Raw genomic sequence first — 12,445 nt, forward strand, 5'->3', positions numbered from 1 at the left:
TAACACACAGGCTTTATTTTTAGTTGTCGGAATCAACAACTAAGGTTCAAAGCTTTTTCCTTATTTATTTTGTTTGCAATTTCTTTAATCTTGTGTTCAAATATAATTAATTATTATATATTCATTTTTTAATTATTGGCATTTCCCCCTTTTCTTGCTGTAGTTTGCCAAATCTCCTTTGTACTTTTGTCCTTAATAGCCTGGGATTAAAAGCAGAGAGATTTTGTTCTCAGCTGATAAAAATGCCCCTAAACAACTGTGGTAGCAGCTACATTCAGTATTAAACTCAACACAAGGTATCCTGTAAGATAACTATTCAATGCCAATTCTTACTGAGGCTGCAGAGAAGTGAAGCTGTTATGATAGTGAAGCTCATCATTGTGCGTATGATTGTCTTATTGCAATGGAGCTAAAAAAAAAAATCGCTGAGCTCATGGAGGGAGGGTTTAAGAGGAAGGCAGGTTTTTCTATGATCATCTTGCCAATCACTGACCACACATTAACCTACCATACCAATCACAAATAGCACTCTGTTTTAGTGGCAGCACTAAATTCAGCACAAGCAGCAATATGACAATTGACCCTGAGGTGTTTTTCACCTGTCTGCTTGGTAGTTTAGAGTTCGTTGGTGAAATTCTAGGCGGATTGACCCAAACCGATACCAGTTGCTACTGGGTTACAACCAAGAACCAAGAGTTTTTCAAGGAGGAACGTCATAGGGTGTGGACCAAACTTTACACTTTACACTGTTTGGGAATCACCAAATGGAAGGGGAGAAGCCCCCATGCGAATGGGAGAATGGTACACAGTCATTTTAAGGCCCTCAAAGTGTAAGTTGTGTTTTAAATAACGTCCATTTAACACTTTACAACTGCTGGATCACCAGGGGCTCAAGAGAAAACAAATCAACATCACTATAAAGTAGTGACATACTGCTCTCAACATTTTTATATTTATTCATTATAGTGGAGTCAGACCAAAAAGTGCATCCCAATAAAACTCAGATATTTTTTTGAATTGAGTATCTGTTGAGCTGTGCAGTACATTTGTAGATGTCTTAGCTAAATGGGGAAGACAGAGTCATCTGGCTGTGCAAGTATGAGGCTGCTCAAGGCACCTTTGCTGCAAGATGCTGATGCTTATGGGTGAAAGAGCCAAATGAGTGTGAGGAAATTTGTCAGTGTCTTCGGCAAAGAGGGGGGCAGTTTGAGAAGAGATTGGGTTGCTGCCTGTCACTAATAGTCTGTTCACATTAAAGCGTTTGTTAGCTTTTTGTTAGGTTTTATTGCAGAGAGCTGAAGGCCAGTCTTCCTGTTGCTTTTGCTGCTACACAAAGTGTTCACCACAGTGGAAAATGACAGGGGGAGGAGGCACAACACTTGTTGGTTCCCACATGTGCATGCAAACACAGCCAGAGCAGAAAGCTTCCACTTTGTATTTTTCATATGCACATCCACTTTGTCAGTTAACAATAGTCGAGATCTTTAAAAGTCAGCATACAGTCAAATAGAGAAACATACAATGTGCCACATTAAAAAGAAAATAATATAGTGACTTCAATTGTATTTTTTTTACAATATTATATTCCCTATGCTGTTAACACTGCATATGTAAATGTATGCAGTGGCTGTTGAGGCCTCACTTCTTCAGCAGACAGCATTTCTATTGCTGTGGTCGCTGGCTATAAATCAGTATGGAAGCCTAGTTTTAGACTGAAAGTAATGACATGACCAGCACCTATCCTTTTAAGCTTAAGTCTAATGCAGGCTACACAACCTTTACCACAAACTATACTGTACAACATGGCTTGTAAAATGGGCACTAGGGAAGTGATGACAACTTTTTGTATTGATGATCTTTGAAAACAATAAGTCATTAGATGACTAAGGCCCGTGACTTTTGTTGTTTTTGACTCATTTCCCATCTGTACCAATGCAGAGGCTGATTTTATTTAAAAACATTCAGGTCAGTTTGCAGTTTTCTCTTTTTATACTTTGCTACAAAGCTTTGACCTCCTAACATTTGTGTTAGTTGTGCTCAGACCACACACAATGGAGTCTCTTCCTGTGAAGTGATGATTTGTTACTCATTCTCCATATGAGTTTGATTTTATCAAGACAGAGACTTTTTGCAGAGAGCAAGGCAGAAAGACACAAGGATGAGGTTGCAAACTGACCATAACTACAGGAAGTAGATTAATATGATAAAGCATCAGCTCTACAGTTACAGAGTCTTCCTGAGTATATCTCCTGGCAGCATAAATAACTCCTTAAGATTCACAAAAGACAAGGGGATGGAATTGTTGTTGACAATTTTTAATAAATGGTGTTTTTTTAACTGTGAAATGGAGATTGTTCTGTCGGTCAATCGGCCCAGCACTTTGGTCCAGCCAATGGCTCAGCACCTGTTGGATGGATTGCCATGAAATGATGCAATGAAATTGTATAACCCCGGACATTGACACTGTGTCATCAGGTTAACATGCTAATGTACCTGGCTCAAAACAACGCTGTGCCTAAGTGCAGCCTCAAGGAGCTTCTAGCAAGACTGTCGACTCTGTTGTGGCTGAGCACATTCAATATTGAGAGCAGAGTACTCTGGCAAAAATGGAGCCGTTGCATCAGGCCTCTTCATTCAGTTTTGAATGCAGATGCTGACCTAGTGTGAGTGAAGGTAAAGTGGTTAAATGCGTTTGTGTAAATTGATTATATGTGAAGTGATTTACCAATGTCAGAAGAGGCTATAATGTTTTATAGGAAGGTTATTCTTGTCTGTGAGGAAATGTATTCTTTTGATGTTTGTGGTCACTGCTGAACTCTTCCTGTGGTGCAGATTTTATTTTTGACTCATACAGACGAATCAATGTTTCCATTCCTGTATGTCTTTGCACATTTTGAAGTATTACATTAAAAAAAGCTGAATGGAAACAACAGAATTCAAGGATCTTCCTCAATTGTGCATACAATTTTTGTTTACGCCAGGCCAGCTTTGTGCGTTGTTCACAAACCAACTAGCCAACAGTTTGCAGGGCGGAGGTAGAGATGCATGCCTGACAGAAAAGCCTACATTTCTGGAAGTCAATCAGAGTATGCACAGCTGCACTTTAAACTGGGGTGTAAGTGGACTTTTAATGTTCTTTAGCCATGAAAAACACTTTAGTAGGAATATATTTTCTTTAGGAATAATGGCAGAAACCAGATTATTTTGTGAATGTAAAGCTGGTTTATTTTATTATCTTTCTTCCTCCACTATTTCTCATAAAAGTATAAATCCTGCAGCTTGTTTCATTTTGTTTTTAACAAGTTGGCCAGTTTTCTCAGCTTCCTCTCATGGTGTCCACAGAGCTGTGACTTCAGAGGATTATCACCTCAGTGGTATCAAACCACACTGGCTGTTTCTTCCTGTCAAACAAGTGATGTATATGTCCCTCCCTCCACAAATCAAGTCACTGACCTTTCTAACTCCTCCTCCATCAGGCATTAACAACGATCTTTTTTTATCTTTCACAAATAACACAAATATGAAAGAAACATAAGCGAATAAATACAGAATAATGATTCAAAAGGTATTTCTTGCCAGTGGCTCCTTCGACCAAATAACCACACAAAACACACCAGCAGAATAATATGACAAAGCATCAGTTCCAGCTGCCTCCTTAGTCTATCTGGTGGCAGCATACACAACATTTGGCTCCAGCTCTCTCTCACATGCAGGCCTGCAGCTTCTCTTTGGTTTTGCATCAAAACCTAAAGCTTTACTCCTCAGCTATGAAACATTAAAACATCTAAATCAATACCACCAATATGCAGGTAAAAAAAACAAAGATGGGTCTCTTGATTACATAGAGATTAAAATATTTCCTGCCCAGAATAATTCAATATTAGTACCTACTGAGGCTGCTTAAATGTAAACCCTTTTGTGTCAATGCTACTTTGTTACGTTTATTACACACTTAACAAAAGCCACACATGTAAGTTACGTGACAACTATAATTTTATTGTCTAAACTTAAAAATTGATTCAACCTATATTAGAAGTTTATTTTGAAAAGACAATATATAATGAGTGGAATCTTATATGGCGTCCCTGATGCATCAAAAACTGACACTAAAGGGATACCTAGAGCGTCATAATTTTAAGTGTAGCCCCACTGACCAAGTCAGTATATGACGAGCTGGGAGTGAGAATGTGTTGCACCAAGGGTCAGCTTGATGGAGCTAGAGATGTAGCATATTGCTTGTGTTTGTCAAATTTAAGAAGTGGCCGAGGGAGGTGTTGACCACACGTGTAGAACAAACAGCTACAGACAGCACGTTAGGTACCCACAGCTGCTTTTATCAGACCAGAGGAGCCACTGCTCATGTGCACACTGCCATTCTCCCTCTTCTTGTGTAATCAGTTGACTTTTCCTCAACACATAAATTCAACTTGTCCCCTTGAGGTGGCACTACAGGTCTCTAGCTACCATGGCCTGCTCTTTCTTTACCATTGCAATAAACACTGAGCTCCATTTTGGTTATTGTAACCTCAGTAAGATGTTTGAGCTTCACTTTGCACACATATGTATGTATGTATGTAATGTAATGTATGTATGTATGTATGTATGTATGTATGTATGTATGTATGTATGTATGTATGTATGTATGTGGTTGTTTTCACATTCCTCTGCTGAAGGAGGGAAGTTCCTTTGTGCTCACCATGGTGGCTGGCTCAAAATGAAATATAACCGGAGAACCTAAAGATTTTGGATACATTTTTTTTGAAGATATACAAAATTGCATAAACTATTTTGACTATATCACTATATTATTTACAATATAATCCAGTGTGGCTTCAGAAGAAGTTATAATTTCTAATCTCACTTTCTGTAAACTGTCAAGCCTGTATGGAAGAGAAGTTTAGAATAAACTGCATTTTAAATGATTTGCAATCCTAATATGTTAGTTCATTTACACTGACACCAAGACGGATGTTTTTAAGTGTCACACAGTTTTAGGAGGCGGACCTGAGCTCCTGTCTAATTTTTACAAGTATGATAACCCATCCAAAGTCTTCCCCGGGTTGGAGAAGAACCCTCGTTTCTCTGTGCAAAGGAAGGAAGGGATGAATCATTTAAATATCTCTGACGTCCATTTATCAGATTCAGCCACATACTTCTGTGGAAGCACTCACTCCAACACGGCAGAATTGGGGATCTTTCTGAGCGTCAAAGGTATCTTGATGTTATTTTTCATTGGCTTTGACTTTAGAAGAAATGCAGAGGTAAATACGTAAATATGCATCATAGATTATAAAACACTTGATTTTTATAGTTATGTGAACTGTCCAATTAACACTTGTAAAACTGAAGTATGCCATTCATAAGAGTGATTTCATATATTTTATTTTATATTTTATATGAATTCTTCATAGTAAACAATTTTTTTTAAAGAAAAATGAAACGCCCTACAAACATTTCATGTCTCCAAAAATCCAATACAAATAAAACCTTATTTTCTGTGTATTGTAGGAGCCAGACTCAAAGAAATAGTCCAGTGGCCAGTATCTGAGACCATCAAGCCAGGAGGCACTGTGGCTTTCAAATGTACCGTACACTCTGGGACCTGTGATGGAGAACACAGTGTTTACTGGTTCCGACATGGATCTGGCCAAGGTGTCCTTCACACACGCGGGGATCAGTGTAAACATGTCTCCACACCACCAGGATCTCCTTCACAGAGCTGTGTCTACCATTGGCAGAAGGAGAACCTGAGCTCCTCAGATGCTGGAACCTACTACTGTGCTGTGGCCTCCTGTGGGGAGGTGCTGTTTGGTAATGGAAGCAAGCTGCTCGTCAAAGGTGATGGTGAAGACCAAATGGCACAGATGAGAACCTTAGTCTGGCTCTCCATCATTAGAACTGCGATTCTCATGTTCTTTGTAACTTTTTGTCTCCTGGTTTATATCAGTTAAAGCTGTTGAAGTCTTAAATGCAGAGATTGCCTCAAAATATTCAGTTCAGTTATGCTCTCACATTTTTTTGGGTGTTAACTGTATTACAATTTTCTCAATAAAAGTAACTTTGACAAAGCTACTGTTCGTTTGTGGAGATTATGTATTCGGTCATGTTCATGCATGTGCGTCTGTCAATGGCTAATCTTTCATACTGCTGGACCCTTTAGCCTAATATTTTTTATGCTCATTTTTGACTCTATGCACAAGGACCTCTGGTGGTCGGGGTGAGTCACACTTTTTGAAAATATATTTTATTGATGGTTTATAACGTCATTGACTACTGACTTCTGATTACTCTTCTTATGTTTCTTTTCTTATTATGTCGGTAGGAGGAGAGCTAGTTAGCTGTTAGCAGCCGGTGGGAATCCTACAGTCTGTTTGGCTAACAGAGCTAACAGCTAATGGAACAAACAACATTGCAGGACCTGAGCGTTAAACAGTCAACATGAAGCTTTGCAGCGTGAACTGCAATTAACATGCACAGATCCTGTGCAGACAGCTGCATAAGTTAAAATGAGAGTGTATCTGTTGTGTCGACTTGCAGACACACTTGGCGGAGTTCTGCTCTCTACTGAGTAAATTTTTCTAGATGCAAGGTTTTCTGTGATGAGGCTGAAGTGTCATTGATCATAACATAACACAAAAAATATCCAGAATTTTTTTCTCACTGAGCAAATTTACATAATTACACACTCTTTGTCCACTTTACTTTCTTTTTCCGTGGCTTTAACACAAACATCATTTTAGTACAACAAATAAAAAGAAATATGTTCCGTTGTTTTGCAGGTTGTCTTTGTAAGATGAATAACTGAATACTCCATCATTTTTGTTGCTTATTTTACTTATTTGTAAGAATGGACTATGCTTAGACCATTATAATTGACCTACTACTACTACTACTACTACTACTACTATGATTCATAGCAACAGGGTTTTTTATTCTGCATATACTGAATAAAACCGTATATGTGGATTAATTCCACATAAAACTGCAAATGTATGGTCATGTTTCTTTTTTTATTTGCATATTTTAATTATTTAAAACTGTAACTTTTAAAAGACAAAGAAAAAGACACTCAACACTCACATGTGAACTTGAGAACTAGTGACATCAATAATTGGCCTGCACCACAAGGAACTGTTCAGGTGAACAAAGACTAATTAAATAGTCAACACAAATTACCATAGGCAGTATAAAAGTAGTGGACGTAGTCACCGTGATGACACATATTGGTGGTGGACTACGCTTTTGATGCCACAAGTTTGGCATTTTAGCCACTGCCATCTTGTTTTTTTGGAATCAGAGAAGACATGAGAGACAGGAGTAACAAAAACTATTTTATATGACAGTAAGATACACACATGCACACAACCAAATACATTATCCCCCTCCAGACTAACGCTTGGCAGTGCTCAGAGAAAACTACACAATTAAAAAAACGGAAGAAAATAGACCCAAAGCCTATAACACGCTTTGGGCCACAGTTGTGTGTGTAAACCTTAATAAAATGTTACCCGTCACACGGCCTGTGTGGACGGCTGCAGTCGACAGGGTGAAAAGAAGAAGTACCGATGAGCCCTTTTCAACCTTGACACGAAGGGAAGGTGGGGAAAGTGATAAATGGGACACACCTGTGAGCTGGGGGAAGGGCAAACAAACTAACAAAGTAAGCATGGAGAAGAACAGAAAGAGGAGGCAGAGTGGCTAAAGGATCCCTAAAGTTGAATCCAGTTTCTGGAAATATTTGCTGCAAAATAAGAAAGTAAATTATAAAAGTAAACAGAGTGGCAGTTGTCCGGCTGGATTTCCCTGAGTTCCCTGGGCAACAATGTGCTGCTGGAAATGTGCTGATCCCCCCCCGGGTTTGGCTAAAACGTGTTCAGCTTTCTCGGATGTGGTTGTGGACTTCCTTGTCTTTGTTGAACCTTCCCAAGTCAAAGTAAGTTTCTATTCCTGCAACTTTACTGTCGTCTCATATTCTCCTGCCTCAAGTTAATGTAACCCTCATATTCTACCCATAGCCAAATTCCCTCTACCCAACACACACACACACACACACACACACACACACACACACACACACACACACACACACACACACACACACACACACACACACACACACACACACACACACACAATCTCATGAACTGAAAGCTTGAAAGTTTATTTGAAGTCCTTATTTCATTTATTTGATAAAGAGACATTTGATTTTCACACCTCTGAATCTGATTGATCTTTGATTTAATGTACATTTTGTGAGTGAGAGACTGTTGGGTTTGATGAATCATAATCATATATTTTGATAACTTTGAATTAGTTTTGAGTATTGAGCAGTTTTGTAGCTATTACTGTTACCTGTCCCACTTGTTTATATTCATATTTTCTAAAGTGACAGGTTTTAGTAAATTGATTATTCTTACTTTAAATGTTTGGGATCAATTTAAACTAATAATAGCATATTTTCATTAGACCCAGACTGCCTGGTGAATGACTAATTTGTAAATTGCAAAAGCTGTCTTCAAAACCAAAGCTTGACAAAACTCCTCCAGAGCCACAGGAGACGCTATCCGTTCTGACAGGCTGATTAGGACTGCTCTCGATCTCACTCATCTTCACTTGTTCCCCTGTAAATGCAATTCTTGCACCCACATTGTTGCATCTCTGCTTTTAACTTAGTAAAGGATATTAACACCTGTCAAATACTTGCTTAATTTAGATCTGCATAGGATCTATTGCTCAGATTCAAAGCTCTTTTTTCCATCTAGTTATATTATGTCAGGGCAAGAGAAAACAAAGTAACATTATGCAGCAGTTCCTATCTTATCACCCAACAAACCCACCTTAGTCTATAGGGAGAAGAATTGACATCCTGCCTCTTACCACAGACACAAAGACACAAGATGTTGTGAGATCTCCTCTCTGTACTGTGAACAGCAAAAAGCTTCTTACATCTCCGGCTATGTGGAAGACCTGTGAGTGTAGTTCTATATATTTGGTCTAATCAGTGAAAGTCTTGCAGTGTTTTTTTCAGTAGGAGAGCTTTTCTTGCAAAGCAAGCCTTTGTATTCATTGCATTTTTGAACTCATAAGTGTTGATGTTCCAGGAGCAATAGCAGATGTCTTGGTTCACAGAATCATGTCCAGCTCTACGGCCTTACGCCGGAGTACACACATTCAGTCTGGGTGTTGTCCCTCGGTCTTCTTGATCTGTTGCGGTTGTGATCCCTCAAAGCAGCGTAATGGAGGTTCTCTGCGTCTTGACATAACTGGTAACAAAATATAAAATAAATCATTATTAACCGCTACAATAGACAATACAGCACAAGAGAGACATGTGCGGAAACCGGCAGATGTCATGAAGAAAATGCAATACTCGTGCTCTTGAATTAATGATTTGTCAAGAAAACGTATAACCGTCTATAACTATAAATGTTGCACATATGTTAAAGCAGCAGCTGACATGTAAAGAATATGAAGATATTGCGGCGTGATTGAAAATAGTAATACTTACCGCTGTATTCTGAGTGGAACTTGCTGAAAATGTTACATTACGCTCTGGTTGTGACACACAAAATGAAAGCCATGTTATTCAAATGATATTTGTTCTCAATACCTGCAGTCAGATTCAAAGAGTAACAGTTACCTGCACTTTGGCTGTTTCTTTTGTTCATCTTATACACTGAGAAAGCCAGTAAAACAACCAGGATGTTGGTGAACGCCAACGCTCCACTCAAAAAGTACACCAAGACCAGAGAGCCCCTGTCATCTGTAGAGAGACAGACATCAGGAGACATTGGAGGGATTATTTTTTTTTTCAATATTGATTTAAAAAAATGAATGCATTCTTGCAAGTATATATAAAAAAATATAATGACATGCCCATTTGTACATTGCAAATGTTATCGGTCATTGTAGAAGATTCCTTTCTAAATCTCTTTCAAGTTGAGTACTTTAAAAGAAAGGAGGCTTCAGCCGTCTGAGTTGGACAAATCAAGTGTGTAACTTCTAACAAAAATGACTCATATTACAGAATGTTTGTCAATAACGTTTTGAGGAAGCATAAATTCCTCTTAAGCAAATACAAATCTATCTTTTCAGCAGTTATCATCACTATTTATTAAATGAGACAAACTTTGCTTAAGTTACTCACCCTTAAAGACCAGCTTGGTCCCGTCTCCAAACAGTATGTGTCCACACGAGGCAACAGCACAGTAGTAGGTCCCAGCATGAGACAGATTCAGGCTCTTCATTGGCAGGTTGTAGACACAGGTGTGTGTTTGTGTGTTGGGTTTCCTCTCACACTGATCATTCCTGCCTCCATGGGTGTAAATGAGTCCTGGATGAGATTCTTCAGAGTCTTTGAACCAGTAAACACTGTGTTGGCCATCACAGGTCCCAGTGTGAACTGTACAGTTCAGAGTCACAGAGCCTCCAGGCTGGATGGAATCAGATGCTGACTGGTGGACCAAAACTGTGAGGTTCAAACGTGAACCCTGGACACTGACAGTCACCCCGTTGCAAAATTTAAAGTCAAGCAAATTGCTCTCTACGCAATAGTAAGTGGCTGAGTCTGAAATTTTCAGATCTGAAATCTTTAAGTGACTTTTACCGCTTTCAGTTTCCAGTGAGAAACGTAGATTGTTCTTAAATTCATGGTGGAAGGAGCTGTTATTGTTATACTTATAGAATGTAGACACCAGCTTTGGTTCCTGTCCCGGAGTTTGCTTATACCAGTAAAACAACATCGCTGCATCATCACAGACGCATGGCAGAGTCACACTTTCCCCAACATCATCTGATTGAAAATGTAATGACGATTGATATAAAGTTGCCATAGGAGCTGAGGAGAAAATGAAGAGGCAAAGCAAATAAACAAGTAATTTAATGCTTCTATGTAAAGATGCATGAAAAAATAAAAAAATAAAACACAGTTTAAAGTAAATAACGGGTAATGACAAAACACAACTTACCGATATTCGTCAAGAACAGACATGTGATATACAACGCCGAGTTTGGAGGTGTCATTGTGTTTCAAATGCTCTGATGAATGAAATGTATCTCTGTTTGTTCTTCACTCTTCACAGAGAAGACTGTGTTTGATCGGCCAATCAGATAGGAGGTCCTATTTTGGTTGACAGTGAACACATGTTAAGAAGAGTCTCATCCACAGCATGTGTGCAAAATACTCACCACAGTTGTGACTTCACTCAAATAAGTACAGGACTCTCACCTAGGAGATTGCTTTTGACCTTACTTTTGTTACGTTAATTGGACTATGTACCTGAGTTAGTATAACAGCTATACTTATTCTAAACCAACCACGATCAATCCTAAAGCTTACCACTTGGTTTTGTTGTCTAAACAGGTTCTGCACTGCTGGGGTACGCTCGTTTTGCTGGACACTAGTAGGAAAACCCACAGAAAATAACCAATACAATTTTATAAGATGTCATAGGAACCATTTTTGATGATACTATGCATAGATTCGTAACTATCAGAGTGGCATTTTTTTGTGTTTCGGCAACACATGCAGCCTAGAAATCTGGCATATGAAAAATGAAATCTGCATTAGCAACACACAAAAATAAATGTGTGCACAATTTGTGATCATAATAACCTGGCCGATCTTGGAACCCATCGGCTATAGGTTTAATGTGAGATAAGCATCTGGTGGCAACGGGACACATTTCTGGGCTTCAGTTGTAACCAGAGGATATGCGGGCTAAGATTTCCTTTTCTGGGGGCTGCTCGTTGTTTCCACTCCGTGAGCAACTTGAGATACAAAACCTGAGTTGGAGGTGAGATATGACATGTACGACAGTATTGTTTCACAAGTAGCCGGTTTACAAGTTAATTAAAAAAAATAAAAACCTACATCATTGTATTTCAGCCAATGCAATCCGCCTATTTTGCTCTCAACACAGACTGTCAATCTAAGTTCAACCAAGGACTGCTGTGATTGGTCAACACTGCAAACGGAAAACAGAAAACTTCAGATACCAAAATCTTGTATGTACATAAAGGTGCATAAATTTCATCCCAAGTCGTTTGCAGTGGTTTCCGTGGTGATAAAAACACACAGAGGCTGATTGGTTGATAGATGACAGTTCATGGCGAATGCAACACTGTCTGACACCACTACAATATTTGAATCACTGAGTTTTTATTTTACATAATAGGCACCTGAACCCTAAGATGATACTCTGCTCTCCTACTTCCAACTGCATTATTGCAGTTTGTAGAGTGAGATTGCATTTCCTATATTTGCCTTTAAGACATGGCCGTCATTTTACAGAGCTGCCCTCATAAAATGACTTCTCTCTGCTCTTGGTTTCTGACTGGGCCAGTCTTTCTGTGTTTAAGCTAGGGCTGAAGTTTCCACTAGCGGAAACCAGTCGACACCTTATTTACCACAGTAGTCAGAACAAGAGAATGCAGAGAGTTGGCT

The 12,445-nt window shown here is 38.9% G+C and overlaps 2 protein-coding genes across 2 annotated transcripts; one reads left to right on the forward strand and one right to left on the reverse strand.

Annotated features, from left to right (window-relative positions):
• Positions 1–2,481: 2,481 nt before the first annotated feature.
• LOC129093162 (uncharacterized) lies at positions 2,482–5,978 on the forward strand. Its single transcript, XM_054601080.1, has 3 exons — positions 2,482–2,592; positions 4,944–5,211; positions 5,509–5,978. The coding sequence occupies exons 1-3, from the start codon at positions 2,482–2,484 to the stop codon at positions 5,949–5,951; spliced, it is 822 nt and encodes a 273-aa protein (XP_054457055.1). The 3' UTR covers positions 5,952–5,978.
• Positions 5,979–8,177: 2,199 nt separating this feature from the next.
• Positions 8,178–11,022, reverse strand: LOC129093435 (uncharacterized). The gene is made up of 5 exons (XM_054601453.1): positions 10,968–11,022; positions 10,148–10,837; positions 9,641–9,763; positions 9,509–9,552; positions 8,178–9,263 (listed from the first exon to the last, which is right to left on the reverse strand). Exons 1-5 carry the CDS (start codon positions 11,020–11,022, stop codon positions 9,144–9,146), a joined length of 1,032 nt encoding a protein of 343 aa, XP_054457428.1. The 3' UTR covers positions 8,178–9,143.
• Between the last annotated feature and the right edge of the window lie 1,423 nt (positions 11,023–12,445).

The sequence above is a fragment of the Anoplopoma fimbria genome, chromosome 7 (genome assembly GCF_027596085.1).
Source record: "Anoplopoma fimbria isolate UVic2021 breed Golden Eagle Sablefish chromosome 7, Afim_UVic_2022, whole genome shotgun sequence".
Taxonomy (NCBI): domain Eukaryota; kingdom Metazoa; phylum Chordata; class Actinopteri; order Perciformes; family Anoplopomatidae; genus Anoplopoma; species Anoplopoma fimbria.

Coding starts and splice junctions, on each gene's coding strand:
- LOC129093162 (XM_054601080.1), top strand. CDS start 2,482: ATGCTAATGTACCTGGCTCAAAACAACGCTGTGCCTAAGTGCAGCCTC. Junction 2,593..4,943: donor CATTCAATATTGAGAGCAGA/GTACTCTGGCAA, acceptor CTAATATGTTAG/TTCATTTACACTGACACCAA. Junction 5,212..5,508: donor GATCTTTCTGAGCGTCAAAG/GTATCTTGATGT, acceptor TGTGTATTGTAG/GAGCCAGACTCAAAGAAATA.
- LOC129093435 (XM_054601453.1), bottom strand. CDS start 11,022: ATGACACCTCCAAACTCGGCGTTGTATATCACATGTCTGTTCTTGACG. Junction 10,838..10,967: donor TCTGTTCTTGACGAATATCG/GTAAGTTGTGTT, acceptor TTTTCTCCTCAG/CTCCTATGGCAACTTTATAT. Junction 9,264..9,508: donor GTTCCACTCAGAATACAGCG/GTAAGTATTACT, acceptor TTTTGTTACCAG/TTATGTCAAGACGCAGAGAA.